The sequence below is a fragment of the Vulpes vulpes genome, chromosome 5 (assembly GCF_048418805.1).
Source record: "Vulpes vulpes isolate BD-2025 chromosome 5, VulVul3, whole genome shotgun sequence".
In the NCBI taxonomy this organism is placed as follows: domain Eukaryota; kingdom Metazoa; phylum Chordata; class Mammalia; order Carnivora; family Canidae; genus Vulpes; species Vulpes vulpes.
The window spans coordinates 81,698,625-81,720,060 of record NC_132784.1 but is presented as its reverse complement, the minus strand read 5'-3'; the positions used below and the strand labels follow the sequence as shown (position 1 = coordinate 81,720,060).

Below are 21,436 nucleotides of genomic sequence, written 5' to 3'. Positions count from 1 at the left end.
CCTGCCCCCATATGAATATTATGGCATATCACTTTGAAAATCAAGAGTATTAATGGAAGCAGGAGATAGAGTTCTTTGAATAACAAGTGATATGTAGTAGGAGGAGTTAAGGAGGGAAATTGGGAAAACTAGGTTTTTTTGAGATGTATTTTCATCTCTCCTAAATAAATTAGGTCAGTGATGTGTCTGTGCTCTTGTTCCTTCTCTCCCTTCTCCCCTCTCTCTTTGATTTGAGGATCTGAGGCTCTTACCTTTTCTGCTTTCCTCCTTTACCCAAGCCAGAACTAGAACACTGATAAAAAGCTGAGATACAAGGAGGGAGATGTGAAGAATGAGGAGATGCGATCATCATGCACTGAAGCCTCCATAAATATTAACTATCAGCAACTAAGAGCAGAGAAAAACATATATGTATGTTATTTTAAAAATGAATAGAACCTCATAAAGTTATTTTGAGTTGTATAGCTCTTCTTTCTAACTTCAGATTTCTCTTCAGCCCCTCGTTAGAAAATCTAAGTGTAAGAAATGTGCTCGTGAGAAATACTGTCAACTTTTTTATTTCTTTTTTTTTAAGATTTTTTTTTTTTTTTTTAAGATTTTATTTATTTAATCATGAGAGACACAGAGAGAGGCAGAGGCACAGGCAGAGGGAGAAGCAGGCTCGGTACATGGAGCCTGACGTGGGACTCGATCCTGGGTCTCCAGGATCACACCCTGGGCCGAAGGTGGCCTAAACCTCTGAGCTGCTTGGGCTGCCCAACTGTTTTCTTATAGTCATTCCAGCATCACCGTTTTCTCTTTCTTTTTCCTTCCCTCTTTTTTGTCTTCCCACGAGTGTGTGTGTTTAGAAAGTGAAATGCATAAAAAGAAATATACCTACATAAGATAAATTACTAGTTGGTTGAGGTTATTTGTAATGCACACTGTAGTATAGGGTTGTTGAAGCAAATGATGAACTTTTCATCCTTTTAGTCTGAGATTGGCCTCACCAAAGTTATGGGAATTTTAATTGAAAACTTAGGAAGCAGAAGTCAAATATACCATATAGTATTTTCTAGGAGAGGGCAAGTTTACGTCTCTCTTTTCACAAGGGACTTTAGGCAAAATAACAATGCCTGGGTATCTGAAGGGTAGTGGAGAAAGTGCTCTTGGGCTCTTTTTTTCTCCTTGTTTTTGTTTATTTCCTTTCCTCCCCTCGCCTGCCCACCCTTCTCCTCTTCTTGATTCTTGAATGTAAGGGAGGGATGTGGAAAATGAGATGGAGAAGTTCCAAAGAAAAATTTTATTTCTTGTCAGTTTTGCCTAGTATCCTGTGTTGCTTGAAATATTTATTTTTCTTTGGCATGTTGACCCTAGTTACTCTGTTTTAAAATATCACTATTTATTAGACAGTTACATGCATCTTTTAAAAAATTTCAGAAAATACTGCCAATGCTAATACAAATGATACAGATTTCATAAAATAAATTTATTTTGTGTCTTCAAAGTAAAATTTTAAAAAAATTTAAAAAGTGTGCCTTCAGAAAATGTTACATGTTATTATTTAAGAGTAGATGGCAAACTATTGAAACGTTTAAGAAAACAAACTTGTGGAAGGAAAAATTAAATTTTCAAGGATGATGGCATCACTAATCATGTGATTAAATTGTTCATTTTTTTGGTGACTGGCTTTTTTGCCTCCTTTTATGTCTTTTATTATTTTTTATTTTCTCAGTGTAAAGGCAGCACGTTCATATTGTATTAAGTTCAAACAGTATAGATATGTAAAATCTTTTTATAGTCTCATTGACCAGTGTAAATCACTGTTAACAATTTCCTTACCAGTATTTTAATTTTTAAAATTGTTTATCAGTTGCAAATGAAGATGTGTGCCTTGGAAGAAGAAAAGGTATTTATTAATTTTTTAATAATTTAAAGCATTAAAAAAATAATTTAAAGCATAGTTAAGTGCATTTAATGATCAGTTTGTTCACCACAATGAAAAGGAGTATTAGCAATAGGTAAATGGAGACTGTTAATTGCTTAAAACCTTAGATATTGTAAAGACCCAAGGAAATCATGTTACCTCTGTCATTTTATGGTTGATAATAGTGAAGCATAGCAAGATTAAATGACTTGCTAAAGCCCTTATTCTGAAGTGGCAAAGTTGGGACTAGAACTTAGATCTCTTCAGCCTCCAAATTAATGCTCTATTTTACTGCAATGTTTCTAGTAAGTGTATTTTTAATGCTTTTTAAATGTAATTACCTGTTTAAAAAAACATTAAAATGATTTGCATCTGGATGCAGACCAATGGGAAAAGAAGATACAACTCTGAACTAGAAATTCACCTGGAATTAAATATTTTCTCTGATTATTTAATAGTTAATACATGTTTTATTATATCAGTGATCATACTGTTTATAAAGGCCTTTAAAAAAATTCTTCCATATCTTTATAAGACAAATATACTTGTAACTAATTAGAATATATTTATTCTAGCTCTATGAATTAAATAATTATATAGTGTCCATAAATTCTGTGGAATGTTCTTCTAATAAAATCATTATCATGCACCGAGGCCTTCATAAATATTTGTTATAAATATTTGTTTAATACTGATAAAGTGATTTGCTATAGATTATAGCAATCTTTTATTCCATGATATTTGTAATCTTATAAAGGCCTTATTGTAAGTTCATGGTATTTTGAAGTCATTAGGGATGTAAATTGTGGTGCAGATCCAAGTTTGAAGGTGTGAAGTGTTAGTTTTAAAGCAGAGGTTTTGGTTCTTGAACTTTTCTATTTTCCCCATTTACACTGGAAAGTACTGAAATATAGTGTTTTTTTTTTTTTTTTACCTAAAGGGAAAATATCAACTTGCTACAGAAATAAAAGAAAAAGAAATAGAAGGATTGAAGGAAACATTAAAAGCATTACAGGTAAAACGACTTAGTACTGCTTTAAAAATAATTTGATATTTTAACATTATATTAGTAAAATGTCCAATAAATATGTGGGTTAGCAAAACAAAGCTGAGAAAAATTCATATAGTATACAATTTAGGAGTTCTTCCCTGAAAGCCTTGAGTTTCAAATTAGTAGGATTTTTCCTCATCTTTTATTTTAAAAAGAAATATTAAAATTAGCTTCATTATTTATTACTGTAGTATAATTAAATGTTATTTTTAACACTTTATAGATGAAAAAACCAAGTCAGGCATATATATTATAACTGATTAACTGTGGTCCTTAAAAAAGCTAAAATAGCATTAAGCAAGTCATGATTATTTGCTAAGAACTGCAAATACAGAAATGACAAAATCATCACATTTGCCTTTAAGTTGTTCACAGTCTCATATAGAAAGAATACAGAGGTATACAACAAGGATTGTTTAATAAGTATATTTTTTGAAGGTCTATAATATGCCAAGCACTGTTCTAAGCTCTGGAGATACAGCAATGAATAAAAGGACGAAAGTCTTTACTTTTATGGAGCTTCCATTCAAGGGTAGAGGGGGAGAAGACAAGCAATAAAATGAGATACAAAGTAAAATAAAGATTGTTAGGGTAGAAAATATATCATTTTGAACTATCTATAGATAACATTGATTACAAAGGCCAAAATATATTTTTAATGGAAGGATCCTGATGGATCCTTAATTAGGTAACTCACATCATAGTGTCAATTTGTTTAAGCATATGATAAACTTTCTTTAGTTGATTAAGGTAGTAAGAAGGTTCCTTTTTCTTCATATCCTTACCAATTTTGTTATCTCTGGTCTTTTTGGTCATTGCCATTCTAATAGGTGTAAGGAGATACCTCTTTGGGTTTGATTTGCATTTCCCTGATAATTAGTGATGTTGAGCATCTTTTCATATACCTGTTGGTCATTTGTATGTCTTCTTTCTAAAAAAGTCTATCCAGGTCTTCAGTCCAGTGTTTATATTGGTTTTGTTTTTTTGCTAGGAATGTATGAGCTTCTGATACATTTTGGATTTTTTTTTTTTTTGGATATTAACCCCAATCAGATACATGGTTTGCAAACGTTTCTCCCATTCTATAGATTGCCTTTTCACTCTGTTGATTATTTTGTTTGCAGAAGATTTTTAGTTTTATGTAGTTCTAGTAGACTATTTTTACTTTCATTGCCTGTGCTTTTTGGTGTCATATCCAAAAAATCACTGCCTATACGTCAAGAAGCTTTTTCCCTGTGTTTTTTCTTCTGGTAGTTTTATGGTTTCAGGCCTTATGTTTTAAGTCTTTAACCCATTTTGAGTTGATTTTTGTATATAGTATGAGATTTTGTATAAGGTGTGAGATGAGAATCTAATTTGCCTTCTGCATGTGGATATCCAGTTTTTCTAACACCATTTATTGAAGATTATCTTTTCCCCATTGTATATTCTAGGTACCCTTGTTAAAGATCAGTTAGCTGTTGGTATACCTGGGTGGCTTAGTGGTCAAGTGTCTGCCTTCAGCTCAAGATGTGGTCACAGAGTCTCAGGATTAAGTCCCACATCAGGCTCCCCATGAGGAGCCGCTTCTCCCCCTGCCTATGTCTCTGCCTCTCTCTGTGTGTGTCTCATGAATGAATAAATAAAATCTTAAAAAAAAAAAAAAGATCAGTTAGCTGTAGTTGCATGGATTTCTGGTCTCTTTATTCTGATCCATTAACCAGTATGTCTGTTTTTATACTAGTATCATACTGTTTTTGTCACTGTAATTTTGAAATATATTTTGAAATCAGGAAGCATGATACCTCTAGCTTTGTTCATCTTGCTCAAGTTTGCTTTGGCTATTATTTTCTGGTTTTAGGGGCTTTTGTGGTTCTGTATGAATTTTAGGATTTTTTTTCTATTTCTGTAGAGATTAACATTCTGATTTTCATAGATTACATTGAAGTGGTGGATCACTTTCAGTAATAGGGACATTTTCACAATAGTAATCCTTCCATCCATGAGCACAGGATATCTTTCCACTTACCTGTCTTTTTAAATTTCCTTCATCAAGGTTTTATAATATTCAGTGTACAAATATTTTATCTCTTTGGTTAAATTTATTTCTAAATATATTTTTAGTTGTGAATGGGATTGTTTTCTTAATTTCCTTTTTGGATAGTTTGTATATAGACATAAGGCTGATTTTTATATGTTGGTTTTGTATCCTACAACTTTACTGTATTCATTTTTTAGTTCTAACACTGTTTTTGTTGAGTGTTTAGGATTTTCTACATATCTGATCATGTTATCTCCAAACAGAAAATTGTACTTCTTGCTGATTTGGAAGCCTTTTATTTATTTTTTCTTGTCTAATTGCTCTGGCTAGGACTTTCAGCACTGTGTTGAAAAAAGTGATAAGAATGAGTATCCATGCCTTCTACTGAAATGATGATGATGTTTACTGTGGGCTTTTTATATATGGCCTTTATTGTGTTGAGGTGAGTTACCTTGTATACTCATTTTATTGAGAGTTTTTATCATGGATGGGTGTTAAATTTTGTCAAATGCATTTCTACATCTATTGAGATGAACATGTAAATTTTTAAAATTCTGTATGTAGTCTATCACATTGATTGGTTTGCATATGCCAGACCATCTTGCATCCCAGGGTTAAATCCCACTTGGTCATGGTGTATGAACCTTTAACATGTGTTGAATTTGGTTTGCTGGAATTTTATTGAAGATTTTTGCATCTGTGTTCATCGGGGATATTGGCCTGTAGTTTTCTTCTGTTGGCTTTTTCTGACTTTGTTATCAGAGTGATGCCAGCCTCATAAAATGACTTTGGGAGTGTTTCTTCTTCTTCTTCTACATTTTGGAAGAATTTAAGAAGGACTGGGATATTTTAATTCTTCAAATGTTTAGTAGAATTTGTCCATGAAGCTATCCGGTCAGGGATTTTCTTTCTTGAGAGTTTTTAAACTATTGATTCAATTTCCTTATTTGTGATCAGTATGGTCAAGCTTTCTATTTCATCTTTCTTCAGTTTTGACAGATTGTGTGTTTCTAAGAATTTATCCATTTTTTCCAGGTTATCCAATATGTTGGTGTGTAGTTGTTTCTTTTTTATTTCTGAGGCATCCATTGTAATGTCTCCTTCCATTTCTGATTTTATTGATTTGAATTTGTTCTCTTTTTGTTAGTCTAGCTAAGGGTTAGTAGAGTTCATTTATCCTTGCAAACAATAACTTAGTTGTGTTTATTTTTTTTCCTATTGTTTTCCTATTTATTACTTAATTTCTGTTCTTTTATTATTCCCTTTTGCTGACATTGGGGTTAGTTCTCTTTTTTCCTAGTTCTTTGAGGTGTAAAATTAGATTATTTGAAATATTTCTCTCTCTTTTTTTAATGTAGGCATTTATCATTATAAAAATACCCACTAGTACTGCTTTTGCCTCATCCCATAAGTTTTGTTATGTTGTGTTATTGGTTTTATGTGTTTCGAGATGCTTTTTATATTCTCCCTTTTTGGACACAATAATTGTCCAAGAATGTTTAGTTTCCACATACTTGTGAATTTTCCTGTTTTCTTACTGTTATTGATCCTTGTATCATGCCACTATAGATGGAAAGATACTTGGAATGATTTTGATCTTCTTTTTTTTTTTTTAAGATTTTATTTATTTATTCATAGAGATGCAGAGAGAGAGAGAGGCAGAGACACAGGCAGAGGGAGAAGCAGGCTCCTTGCAGAGAGCCTGACGTGGGACTCAATCCCGGACTCCAGGATTATACCCTGGGCTGCAGGCGGCGCTAACCGCTGCGCCACTGGGGCTGCCCTGATTTTGATCTTAAGTTTGTTAAGACTCATTTTGTGACCTAATGTGATCTGTCCTGGAGAATGTTTCACATGCACTTGAGAAGAATGTATTCTGCTGCTGTAGGGTGAGAACTTCTGTGTGTATGTCTGTTATGTCCATATGATCCATAGTGAGGTTTAAATCAGCTGTTGCTTGGTAGATTTTCTCTCTGGATGTTTGTACATTATTGTAAGTGAGGTATTAACGTTTCCTATAATTACTATATTTCTGTCCATTTCTCCCTGTAGATCTGTTGATATTTGCTGTATATATTTATATATATTTTATATTTATTATCTCTGATGTTGGGTACATATACAGTTGTTATAGCTGCCTGTTGAACTGACTCCTTAACATCATATAATCTTTTTTTGTCTCCAAAGACAGAATTTAACATGAAGTTTATTTTATCTGCTATAAATATAGCCACCCCTGCTTTATTTTTGGTTACTATCTGGTATATTTCATTTATCTCTGTACTTCAGCCTATTTGTGTCCTTAAATCTAAAGGGACTCTTGTAGATAGTACAAGATAGTAGATAGTACCCCTTTATCAATGTGGAGTATGTTTCAAGACCCCTAGTGGATGCCTGAAACCATGGATGGTATTGAACCCTAAATATACTGTTTTTTTCCCTATACATAAATACTTATAAATAAACTTATAAAATAAATTAAGCACAGTAAGAGTTTAATAATAATAATAATAAAATCAAACAATTATAATATATTGTAATAAATGTTATGTGAATATGATCTCTTTTTCCCCTTTTTCTCTCTTTCTTAAAATATCTTATAGTATCTTATAATACCTCACCCTTTGGGGGACTTAGGGGGCTCAGTCCATTAAGTGTCTGACTCTTGATTTCAGCTTAGTTCATGATCTGATGTTGGTGGGATTGAGCCTTATGTCAGGCTTCATGCTCATCAGGGAGTCTGCTTGAAGATTCTCTCTCTCTCCCTCTTCCTCTCCCCCTTCCCCTACTCTTCTCTCTTTCAAATAAATAAATCTTAAAAAACAACTCACCCTTCTTCTCTTCTTGTGATGCTGTACGATGATCAAATGCCTGTGTGATGAGATGAAATGTAGTGAATGATGTAGGCATCATGACAGTATTAGGCTCCTATTAACCTTCTGATGATACATTAGAGGGAGAGTCATCTGATTCCTAATTGCATTTGACCATGGGTAATTGAAACCATGGAAAGGGAAACCACAGATAAGTGGGAATAGCTATATATCACTAGATCTTTTTTTTTTTTTTATCCTGTCACTCTATTCCTTTTAGTTGAAAAGTTTAATATTTACATTTAAAACAATTATTGATAGGTGTGGAATTACTGTTGTCATTTTGTAAATTGTTTTCCATCTCTTTCACAATTGTTTTGTATATCTCTCTTCATGGTATTTTTGTAATGTAAATGTAATGTAAAAAACTTGATTTTTTGTAATGATTTTCTTTGATTTTTTTCTCTTTATCTTTGTGTATGTATTATAGTTTTTTATCTTTATGGTTATCTGAAGTCTCACATAAAATATCTTGTAGTATAAATGTTTTAAGTTGATAACAACTTGAATTGCATACAACAGCACTACACTGTAATTGTCCCCTTAACTTTGTGTTCTTATAGCCAGGGTTTGCATCTTTTTATATTGTGTATTCATTAATAAATTTTTATTTTTAATTTTCATATAAGGGTTAAAAGTAATTTACTACTGATTCAGTCTTGAGTTACTCTGTATTTGTCTATATACTTACCTTTACACATGAGAATTATACTTTCATATGTCTTTGCATTGCTGTTTAGCATGTTGTTTCAATTTGAAGAATTTCCTTGAGTATTTTTTATAAGGCAAGTCAAGTGGTAATTGATTCCCTTAGTTTTTGTTTGTCTGGGAAAGACTATATCTCTCCTTCATTTTTTAAATGATAAAAAAATGCTTATGTATAGTATTCTTAGTTGGCACATTTTTCTTTTGTTACTTGATGGTAATTGATTCCCTTAGTTTTTGTTTGTTTGGGAAAGACTATATCTCTCCTTCATTTTTTAAATGATAAAAAAATGCTTATGTATAGTATTCTTAGTTGGCACATTTTTCTTTTGTTACTTAGAATATATTATCCCACTCTCTTCTGGCCTGCAAGGTTTCTGCTGAGAAATCTACAGATAATCTTATTAGAGTTCTGTTATACATGACAAGTTGTTTTTCTCTTGCTACTATCAAAATTCTGTCTTTGTTCTTGACAACTTGATTATAAAGTGTTTCAGAGTATTCTTTTGGTTCATTCTCTTTGTAGTCCTCTGAGTCTCATTAATCTGGATGTTCACTTACCTCCCAAGATTTGGGAAGTTTTCAACCATTAGTTTTTCAATAAGCTTCCTTCTGTCCCTTACTCTTTTCTCCATCTGGGACTCCCATAATGCTTGTATTGATTCCATTGATGTTTTATAACTCTTGTAGGCTTTCTTCACTCTCTAACCTTCTTTTTTCTTCTCTTATTAAATAATTTCAGATGATCTGTTTTCAAGTTCACTGATTCTTCAATTCAGTGTGGCCATAAAGCTCTCTCTCTTGCATTTTTTCATTTCATTCATTGCATTCTTCAGCTCTACATTTTTTTGGTTCTTTGTAAAATGATTTCTATTTCTGTTTTGAATTTATTTTCATACATATATTTTCCTGATTTTATTGAGTTTCCTATCTGTAGATTTTAAGTAAATTATTTTTTCCTACTAATGATTTATTACATGATCCTGTGATAAGATACTTTGTCTTCCTAAGCCTCATTTTCCTTTATGTAAAGTGAAGAAATTGAAATATGTCAGAATTTCCCAAACAAACAATTTCCCGAACAAGATCACTTCATGAACCACTAACATATCTACATTCCTTACTCTCAATGTCAGGAATAAGGAATTTGGGAGAGGTCTTCATTTACCCACCCAGAAGAGGCGTAAATATGAGAGCATAGATAGAAGATGGTAAAAGCTGGATTGGGAGATTTTCAGCTCTATAGCTCTATTATGTCATATTATTTCATTAAATTTTAAACTTACTGAATTTATAAATTAAGATAGTAATTACTTCCACAGAACTGAGGGCATATTTAATACAATAATGTATTGTTTGTACCATTGAAACACAATTTTATTAAGCCTTCACTAACCACAGTGACAAGGGAAATTAAATTCCTGTAGTGTGTACATTTATCCACGAGGAATTGGTAGACATTTGGATACTTTTTAGTTTGGAGAATCATAAACTTACAGAGATATTGGAAATACAATATAAAGAACTTACGTTTTCCTGAATGATTTAAGAGTAGTGTGCCATCTTATACCCTACTATCCCCAAAACTATAGTTTATCTTTCCTACAATCAAGGACATTCTCTTATAAAACCATAACACCATCAAAATCAGTGAGTTAACGTTAACATATAATTAAAATCTAATTATCATACCCCAGTGAGGTTTTACTAGTTGTCCTAATAAGGTGTTTTAGAGCAAAAAGATCCAGCTTAGGATTTGCATTTGCATTTGTTTGCATTTGTTTGTCATATCTCTTTAATTTCTTTTATCTAGACTAGTTCGTCAGTCTTTGTGTAATTTTTATGGCTTTGACACTCTTAAAGAATACAGATCAGTTATTTTGTAGATGTCCTTCAATGTCTGTTTATAATGACGTTTCCTCATGATTAGGATTAGCTGTATGGGGCTGCCTCGGTGGCTCAGTGGTTTAGCGCTGCCTTCGGCCCAGGGTGTGATCCTGGAGACCCAGGATCGAGTCCCACGTCAGGCTCCCTGCATGGAGTGTGCTTCTCCCTCTGCCTGTGTCTCTGCCTCTCTCTGTCTCTGTGTTTCTCATGAATAAATAAATAAAATCTTAAAAAAAAAAAGAATTAGTTGTATGTCTTTGGCAGTAATATTACAGAAGAAATTTCTTGTTCTTATAATTGAATCCTATCAGACAGTTCATGATTTCATTTTCACTATTTGGTGATGTTCACTTTGATTAAGGTAGTATCTGACAACTTTCTCCATTGAAAAGGAACTCTTTTCCCCTTTGTAATCAGAGTATTTTGCAGGGAGATACTTTAAAATTATGTAAATATTGTTTCTAATAAAAATTTTACTATAGTTGTATATTTGTTTATATCAGTATAGATTCATTGTTTTTTTTCAATGGATTAAAATCTATGACTGTAATTTATTTTGTTGCTCAACTCACCCTTGATTTGGTGAGTGGAAGTCCATAAAGCCAGTTACTGAGTTCTTTGGATATGTCTTCATTCTTTCAGCATTTTCCTGCTTTTAGATAAAAGCAAAATATGCCAGGATCATTTTGTAATTTATCTGACCCTGCACTGGAATGAATCATTTCTCCATGTTGCCTTGGTTCCTTTTAATGGCAAATGGTATGTAGAAGCAAAGATCTGGGCATTGTTATACTCATTACTATGGGTATGTCACTGCTCTCAGACTTTCTTGGTAGACTGAGATCTATGTATTATATACACACAAATATAATTTGTTTATGTATAATTTATAATGTTTATTTTCCTAACAACCTGTGTATATCAAAACTATAAATTCACATTACCTCCAATTTTAATACAAAACCACAAGGTTAATTGTAGTTTATTTCCTTTCTGAACTTATACATTTCTTTTCTATTACAGTGAGAAATGTGACATTCTTTTTCCTTAATATTTTTACTTCTTTGATAAACTACCTTGTATACAACCAGTTTGGCATTTTGCCATGCCTTCTTCCTAATCTGGATGCCCTTTTTTTTCCTGCTTTGAGTCTGGCACTATGAGCTGGGTTGCCCTTTTACAGGAATTTTACTGGAATAAATTTTATTTTAATTCCAGTATAGTTAATATACAGTGTTATATTAATTAGTTTCAGGTGTACAATATGGTGATTCCAACAATTCCATACATCACTCAGTGCTGTTTATGACAGATACATTCCATAACCACTATCACCTATTTTAACCTTCTCCCCATCCACCTCCCCTCTGGTAACCATCAGTTTATTCTCTATAGTTAAGAGTCTATTTCTTTGTTTGCCTTTCTCTTTTCTCTCTCCTTCTCTCTAAACTTTGCTTATTTGTTTCTTAAATTTTGCATGTAAGTGAGATGATACGGTATTTGTCTTTCTCTGACTTATTCTGCTTAGCATTATACACTCTAGCTCCAACTATGTTGTTGCAAATGGCAAGATTTCATTATTTTTTATAGCTGAATAATATTCCATTGTATATATTGTATACACACACACCACATCTTTATCCGTTCATCTATTGATGGACACTTGGGCTTCTTCCATATCTTGGTTATTGTAACATAGCTGTAAACATAGGGGTGCATTTATCCCTTTGAATTAGTGCATTTCGAGGGTAAATACCGAATAGTACAATTACTAAATTGTACAGTAGTTCTCTCTTTAACTCTTGGGGAACCTCCATAATGTTTTCCACAGTGGCTGTACCAGTTTGCATTCCCACCAGCACTACATGAATGTTCTCTTTTCTCCACATCCTTGCCAACACTTGTTATTTCTCGAGTTTTAGCCATTTGAACAGGTGTGAGGTGATATCTCATTTAGTTTCGATGGGCATTTCCTTGATAATCAGTGGTGCTGAAGATCTTTTCATGCGTCTGTTGGCCATATAAATGTCCTCTTTGGAAAACTATCTGTTCATTTTTAATTGGATTGTTTTTGGGGTGTTGAGTTTTTTAAGTTCTTTATATATATTGGAAACTAACTCTATTGGATATGTCATTTGCAAATATCTTCTCCCATTCCAAAGGTTGTCTTTTAGTTTTGTTGATTGTTTCCTTTGCTGTGCAGAAGCTTCTTAAAAACCGTGATGTAGTTCCAGTAGTTTATTTTTGCTTTAATTTCCCTTGCCTTGAGAGACATTTCTAGAAAAGTGTTGCTACAGCTAATGTCAGAGACATTATGGCCTGTGGTCTCTTCCAGGATTTTAATGGTTTCAGGTCTCACAGTTATGTCTTTAATCCATTTTAAGTTTATTTTTGTGCATGGTATAAGAAAGTGGTCCAGTTTTCCAACAGCATATTTTAAAGGGACTGTCAACAGTTGGATATTCTTTCCTGCTCTGTCAGAGATTAATTGACCATTTATTTCTGGGTTTTCTGGGTTTATTTCTGGGTTTTCTGTTCTATTCCATTGATCTATGTGTCTATTTTTGTGCCAGAACCACACTGTTTTCATTACTACAGCTTTGTAATAAAACTTGAAGTCCAGAATTGTGATGCCTCCAGGAATTTGCTTTTCTTTTTAAAAATTGCTTTGGCTATTCGGGGTCTTTTGTGGTTCCATACAAATTTTAGAATTGTTGGTTCTAGTTCTGTGAAAAATGCTGTTGGTATTTTGATAGGGATTGCAATTAAATGTGTGGATTGCACAGACATTTTTAACAATATTTGTTCTTCCAATCCATGAGAATGGTATGTCTTTATATTTCTTTGTGTCCTCTTCAGTTTCATTCATCAGTGTTTTATAGCTTTCAGAATATTGGTCTTTCACCTTTTTGGTTAGGTTTGTTCCTAGATATCTTTTTATTTTTTGTGCAATTATAAATGGGATTTTTTTTCTTTTTTTTTTAATATTTTATTTATTTATTCATGAGAGACAGAGAGAGAGAGAGGCAGAGAGACACAGGCAGAGGGAGAAGCAGGCTCCATACAGGGAGCCCGACGTGGGACTCGATCCTGGGTCTCCAGGATCAGGCCCTGGGCTGAAGGCGGTGCTAAACCACTGAGCCGCTAGGGCTACCTGGATTTGTTTTCTTAATTTCTCTCTCTGCTGCTTCATTACTGGTGTATAGAAATATACCAGATTTTTCCACATCAATTTTGTATCCTGCAACTTCCCTGAATTCGTTTATCAGTTCTAGTAGTTTTTTGGTGGAATCTTTTGGGCTTTTTCTTTTCTTTAGTAATCTTTACATCCAACAGGGGCTTTACCTTATGACCCTGAGATCAAGAGTCACATGGTCTTCCAACTGAGCAAGCCAGGTGTCTCTCACGTTTTCTGTATATAGTATCCTGTCATCTGTAAATAATACCTTACTCAGCTTCTGACTCCTCACAGTAGTTGAGGAAACTACTTGGATCTTGAAGAAATCCTCACAGATTTCCCTCTCTCTCATTGGGATCCTCTTTTCCCCATTCAGGCCTGACATCCTATTCTGGAATGCTGCCACCATGACCCCTTCATCCCTTCCCTGTGAACACTAACCTTGCCCTATCCCACCCCATGGACTTAGGACTGAATTGTTCAGGAAGGGGAAAAGGTTAAATATTTTTAAATATAATTTTGAAGGATTTTATTACCAAGTAATATAAAGCTCGCTAATGGAAAAATAGTGGGAAAATAAGGTTTGCTTAAAGAAATGCATTTTATAGTAGCTTTTTATGAAACTTTCCATAAAGTGAGGGATAACCATAATAGGAAAACATTTGTGCTTTATCTTTGAAACTGTCTTTTGTAGTTAATAAGTTTATTAGTGTTAGTATAGTTTTGTTCCTGTATTAGAAAGATGTCTGTATCTCATACTATAATCCACTTATATTTAATTTTAGAATGAAAAAAGTCATTATATATAATAGCCTCCGTAAAAAGATTTTATGTCAGTCTAGTTATATTACGGTCAAATTCTACTTATGTTTCATAGGAATGCAACTATGTGGTAGGTTGTTAAGTTGGGAAGTGCTCTAGAAATGTTGATAAAATATAGCTGTGAATCATAATTCAGAAAGAACTAAATGCAGAAGTGTTAATGTCTGAAAAACAATGAATTGAAATAATTTTGTAAATATGCTCTAGGTGTATGAGTTTTACCTTTGGCAAATGGTAGCTGTGTTAGTGAAGTCTTCAGTGAAACAGAACCAATAGGATATACATATAGAAAGAGATTTATTATGAGGAATTGGGTTACCCTTTATGGAAGCAGAGAAGTACCACAATCTACTTCACTGATTCTGATTCAAATGCTGATCTCTTCCAGAAACACCCTCACTGACACACTCAGAAATAATGTTTATTCTAGGCACCTTTTGTTCCAATAAAGTTGCCATGTAAAATTAACTATTACAGTAGTGAATAATGATTTCAGAATTAGAATGAAAGTGTTCTGAAGTTTGTTTTCCTCTTATTTTTCTAGATAATTTCTACCCTTTTACTTTTCTTTTGTCTATATGCCTTAAAAAATTCTCTGATCTCATCCCATCTCATGTCTTTCAGAAGGGATTTATGTGTGAAGCACTTTCAAATATATATCTTTAGCCCCAAGTCCCACCTGGATTGACTTGAAATTTGATATATTCAAAGTCATGAACATGATTTTTTTTTTGTTTTAGAAAATGTCCCCCTCCTCAAAACTTTTTTTGTCTTTTCTTTCCTTATAAATTATAGCTCCCTTTTTTTACTTGTTGCAGCTTTTTTTCCTCAGCATTTCCCTCAGAGTATATCCAGAATCTGACCATTTCTCACTACATTCGTTATTAAAACCCGAGTCCTCTTTCGTTATCCTTTTTCATCTGGATAGTGGTTTACCTGCTTATACCTGTATACTCTGTTACTGTTAACATAACAGTGTGATTCTTCCAAAAATTAAGTCAGGCTATGTTACACTTGTGCTTGGAACTTTTGAATGTCTTCCTGTCTCAGTCAGTATATAAATCTGAATCTGTATTGTGCATTACAAGACTGACAATGACTTGCCCCTCTTGCCTCCTACTCTTCTCTCAGCTGTTGCTGTTCTTCCCCTTACTTGTTCCCTTCCAATCACACTGGCCCTCTTGTTGTTCTTCTGTGAGTTCACATTTAGTTTTATTGTAACAAAGCATCTTGTTCACTTTTAATGTTTAAAACTGAGCATCATCTTATTTTCCAGTGAAACAAAAGGAAAATTTAAAAATATATAGGAACAAAATTACAATAGAGAATGTCAATTCCAAATAAAGTCCCAAGTTCTGCTGATTCTTCCATTGAGTGGCAGGCTCAAGTCATTTGGAGAGAATTTTATTTAAAAAGTATCAACTTAAACCACAAGGATGTCCATTAAAAATCACAATTAAACATGCCAAAGGAGAAGCCATATTGTCAAAATGCCCACTTAACCTACTCAGACATCTCAATTTCAAATTTTTCTGATATTCTATAACCTCATTTAAAATTTTTCTTTCTTTCTTTCTTTCCTTTTTTTTTTTGACAAGTAGACAGATACATGTTGGTAAGTGCTAGCTTAGCTGTCCATATTCACATCGAGGCAGAATATAATCTCTGAGCCCAATATACAGAGAAAGGGGGAAGAAAGCTAGAATTCTGTGCACCACTACACCGGGGCCTAGCACCCTCCAGCTTCCAGCAGAGCTAAGGTAGCAGAAGGTTTTTTTCCCAGAGGGCACGAGGGTGTTGATTCTGTAAAATTTTTGTTGAAACAGGAAGGGATAAAAATGAATTTGGAACAGAAAGGAGTAGAGCTTCTTTTCCCACTGTATTCTGCTCAAGGTATTTCCCCCCAAAATAAGTCAAGAACCATGGTATAAAGGGAGAGAAAAGAGATTTCAAAAAACAGGGTGAATAAGCACAAGAGGTGGGGGTGGAGAAATTGCAGCTTGCTCCCAGGGACTGTAAAAAATTCACAAAGGAAGGTTGGAATCTATCAGTATTTCATTAGTCATCATCTCCTTCATCCTCTTCTTCCCCCTCATCATCACCATCATCTTCTTCACTCTTAATCCTCATCTCCTTTTCAATCTCTTCTAATCCTTCTTCATCACCTTATCTTCTTCTCCTTCCTCTTCTTCATCATCCATATTGGGAACCAAGTAGTGCTGTGATGGATTTGGCTAAATATCATCTTTGATGACCTCTCCTAACTCGTCTGCACCTGTATGAGGATGGTCAGTAAACCATCATGAAGCTCTTTGGTAAAGAAGCTCTTCAGTTCCTCAGGCCATCTCTTCCTGCTGGCTTTATTGTATGTTTGACTTGAACGTTTCATCAGATCCTTCCCAAGTTTCCATTTAATTTCAGTGGACTTTGAAGATGGATCAGATGAAATTCTTTAGAGAGAACTTTATTTTCAAAGTAAGGGTTTTTATCAAGATAAAAATCTGTTCTGTAACCTGATTTAGTATCTTCAAATTCTGTCACTTCAACTCTTGTCAGATAATGCAGCACCTCTTCATCTTCCTTCTCAAGTAGTACAGATGCTTGTAGATTGTTGACAAATGTTGTTACACCAAAATTTGGGATTTTGGCAATCAATTCCAACCTCTTCTGAAAAAAATGGTGGGTGGAGTTTGTTATATTTCTGTTCTACTTTAAAAATCTCCTCACTGGCTTGTTCATTGTCTATTTCATTCTGTACTTCATCAGTATGTTCAATTGCTTCTTGCAGTTTCGTTTCTCCCTTTGGCAAGCTCTGAGAGGTTGAAGTCTTCTCTGCCTTGAGGGCAGGAGGCAGTCTCAGTTTCTTTGAGGCAGAGTGAAGACTGGCATTTGGGGGCCATGCTGTTAGGAGAGCTCACGAAATAAGGGCAGATGCATTTTTGTAAGAAGCTCCAATTTCTCTTTCTTGTTCTTTGAACAATGTTCAATGTTGCCATATGTTCTCCTACCTTAGGGCCTTTGCAGTTGCTGAATTCTCTTCCTTGCTCCTATCAAGTCTTGACTCAAAAGACGCCATCTCAGGAAGGAAGGATTTTCTTGGGTATCTTACACATCCCCTTCCTTGATTTATTTTTCTTTAGTTCTTCTCAATATTTAATAGACTATATATTTTAACTTATTTATAGTGTTATTTTCTATAATCCCCAGATTTTAAGCTGGAAAAGATTTTTTTATTAAGATTTTATTTATTCATGAGAGACACACACACACAGAAAGAGAGAGAGAGAGAGACAGGCAGAGGGAGAAAGCAGGCTCCATGTGGGGAACCTGATGTGGCACTCGATCCCGGGACTCCAGGATCATGCCCTGAGCCGAGGGCAGACGCTTAACTGCTGAGCCACCCAGGTGTCCCAAAATTATCAGCTTACTTAAGGCAGTATGCTAGAGTGATTTCATAGGAAATGTGAAGTAATTATTTTTGCTTAAGATTTAGCAAATAAGAGATTTAGGAAAATAAGCACTTACACAGCTGGTTGGAGTTTAAATTGATCAGCCACTCTAGAGGACTTCATAAGAATTGCTAAGAGTCTATGAAAGGGAACAGAAAATAGGAATTCTGCTTCTTGGAATTTATTCTGATAAGATGAGTATACTTCCTGGTACAAGCATGTTTATTTCACCGTAGTGTTAGAAAACTGCAAACTGGGCAGCCCCGGGTGGCCCACAGCTGTTTAGCATTGCCTGTGGCCCGGGGTGTGATCCTGGAGACCCCAGATGGAGTCCCACATCAGGCTCCCTGCATGGAGCCTGCTTCTCCCTCTGCCTGTGTGTCTCTGCCTCTCTCTCTCTCTCTCTGTGTCTGTCATGAATAAATAAATAAAATCTTAAAAAAAAAAATGCATACTGGGCAAATCTACAAAAATGAGTGATTTGGTAAACTATGGTATTAAGTTAAATAGTAGAATACTATGTAACCCATTAAAAAGTTGCATTGTAGATTAATTTGTTATAGAAAGGTGTTCCTTCTATATTAAGTAAAAATGGGTTATAAAGTAGTACATATATTATTATCCCACTTCCTACTGGCTCTCTCTTAAAGTATAAATGCATAGAAAAATAGCTGGAAGTACCAGAGTATTAATGATTATTACTTCTGGGTTGTGAGATCATTAAAATTTTTACCCTATGTTTTTCCTTTATTAGATTATCTTCAATGAAGAGCTGATACTACGTAGGAAATTCTCCTGGGCTGTTCTTGCTATTTTGCTTGCTTTATTTTCCTTCATAGTAGTTGTCATTCTCTAACCTCTACTTTTTACCTATATTTTATTGTCTGTCTACCACTACCCCTACTAGACCTCTTCTAAAAAAGGGCAGGGGTCTGTTTTGTTCAGTGCTGTATCCCAGACTCATAAGAAAGTGGCTGGTATATGGTAGGTACTCCATAAGTATGTGTTGAATAATTAATGAATGTATTGTTTTTATTATATGGAAGAAAGTTATGGTAAATAACCTCTTGAAAAAAATAGTGCATGGGAAATAAACACCACATTTTATAGCATACAATTTTAATATCGGGTGGAATTTGTAACAGATAAGTGCAGAATTATAATGAAATTTCTCCTTGTTTTTTCAAGGTTTCTAAATATTCTTTACTGAAGAAAGTAAGTGAAATGGTAAGAAAATTACAAAATATACACCCACTCCCCAGATTAGAAAATAATGTGTGTGGTATCTTGTCAATATAAATGACTTTTATATATTAAAAAAATTGAAACTGGATATTATAATATCCCTTTTAAAAGACTGAATTATAATTTCAAATATAGATTAAATGAATTTATTTCACAAATTTATTTCTGGATTCCGTAGTATTTACATATTATAAAATAAATTTAACCCAGTTCCCAGATTTATGTTAATATCAAACAACAAGGAAATAAGAACAATAAATCTATTATTTTATTATCTTTTCTAGGTATTTATACAAACATGTAGTTATTAATGATTGCCTGAAAAATTAAAGTAATATGAACTTGTATTTGAATACGACACTTGGGATATGGCCTTTATTTTTTACCATTCAACAAGTGTTTGCTGTGCCTTCCTCTTCTATAGGATATTAAAATTAATATTTGCATTTTTACAGCATAGTGTTTTATGGAATATTTACTTGGATATTCTCTTTTCCTATCCTTATTTGATTCAGAAGGATTTTTTTCCCCTGTAGTTTTTTGATTGAGCAAAATTCTCCCATATCCACTTAAATTTTCTTTTTCTTTTTTTTTTTTTTTTTCCCACTTAAATCTTCTGAGGGCTTTTTGGGTGGGCTTATGCTATCAGTCTTTCTTCTTTGGAGCATACTGTAAGACAAGTAAATTTTGGTGAGGTTTGTATATTATACATAAGAGAAATAAGAAATGAGGAGTCACTTTTTATTAAATACAGAAAAATAAAGTAACTGTTTTGCTTCTTGAAATTGTTTTTGGTGTGTTAGAAAATAAAAGAGCCTTAGAAAGATTGCTAAGCTTGATTGAATAAAAGATGTGAAAATTCTGTCGCTGTTCAACTGGAAAGAATAAAGATAATATTGTCAGACTATTTTAAACTATGATTTTAATTAAGAAGCTGAAAAACTAGATTCTGGTTTAGCTTTAAGTACCATGACATTTGTACTGAAAGTCATCTTCAACGCTACAGCGGTTTTACACAAAATACAGTGAAATTGAATAATGTGTCCTCTGACCTGGGAGATAAGGCTACAAGTTAAAGATCAAAGGCAACATAAAGTGTGTTTTATTTTATTCCACTTTAAAATTTCATCAGATACCTACAATCTTAGAAAAAATGAAAACAAGTTTTTAGTCACTTCTGTATATTTTGTTAATATGAATGACAGCCTCTTATTCACTAAAATGATATTGGAGTTAGAGCAACAGTATTTTTCTGACAATTCAAAGCATTAAATAATTTTGCATTAAAATGATTTTATATATCAGTATGTACAATTAATATTTTATGCCCATTCTGGCAGAATATTAAATGTATTTTAGATAATTGATTTAAGAGTTAAAAAATCTTTTTTTTGTAAACATTCTTACATTATTCTTTTTATATTATTCCTATATAATTCAGATGACCTTTATTCAAAGTACTGTATTCAGTACTTAAGTTAATCTTATTTTATTCCAATCATTTTTCTTTCATGTAACTTTATGGGCAAGACAGAAAACAAAATGGTCACTTTTGTCAAGGCAGAATTTTGGGAAGCAATTGATAAAGCTAAGTGTTTAAAAAGAAATAATTTTAAAAATAGTATTAAGAAAATTGTAAAGACATTCATGATCTCCTATAACTGAGCCCTTCATTACTAGTAAATTTCTGTCTCTTGGGAATTCAATAAGCTGGTTTTTGTGTAGAGGTGGTAATATGTCTCTAGATAAATTAATACAATTATGAATTGAAGGAATCACCTATCTCTAAAAGTACCCTAACCTTCTATTGAACAAATGATCATATTGATCATTGCCAATAGAAAGAATGCAACAAAATAATGATAAACTATAGAACATAAAATTGTTATTGTGATTTGATGATTGATGAAAATCTTTCCTGTTGTGTTCTCATTATTACTATATTAGGTGACTTTGTTTTGTCTGAGTAGTTGATAGGACTTAATAAATGAAGTAAAAACATATCCAACCATCTCTTACATTTTGTTTTTTTTGTATATCACTTTCCTCTAAAGAAAAGACTTTTAAGAAAGATTCATTTTTCTTAATTAAATTAAAAAAGGTTGAGTACTGAAGGTTGCATATGATTTAAAATCACCACCTTTTTTCCTTTCATAGAATGTTTTTAGAATGAAGACTTGTCTGGAAATAATCTTCATAATTGTAAATATTAGTTATATCTGTACACACAACGTGTTAGTATAACTAAGTTAGTTTTTAAGTTTTATATGCCTTATCTTTGTGATTAAAAAAGGTAAAAG

At 33.2% G+C, this 21,436-nt stretch overlaps 1 protein-coding gene and 1 pseudogene across 2 annotated transcripts in view; one reads left to right on the top strand and one right to left on the bottom strand.

The window, feature by feature from the left end:
- Positions 1-21,436, top strand: part of CCDC73 (coiled-coil domain containing 73) — a 142,638-nt gene that overhangs the window by 61,820 nt on the left and 59,382 nt on the right. For both annotated transcript variants that reach the window (XM_072759072.1, XM_026012774.2), the window contains exons 5-7: positions 1,853-1,888; positions 2,847-2,921; positions 19,080-19,118. In XM_072759072.1, the coding sequence (XP_072615173.1) occupies positions 1,853-1,888; positions 2,847-2,921; positions 19,080-19,118 (150 nt within the window). The remainder of the gene's footprint in view (positions 1-1,852; positions 1,889-2,846; positions 2,922-19,079; positions 19,119-21,436) is intronic.
- Positions 16,501-17,342, bottom strand: LOC112930453 (protein SET-like; annotated as a pseudogene).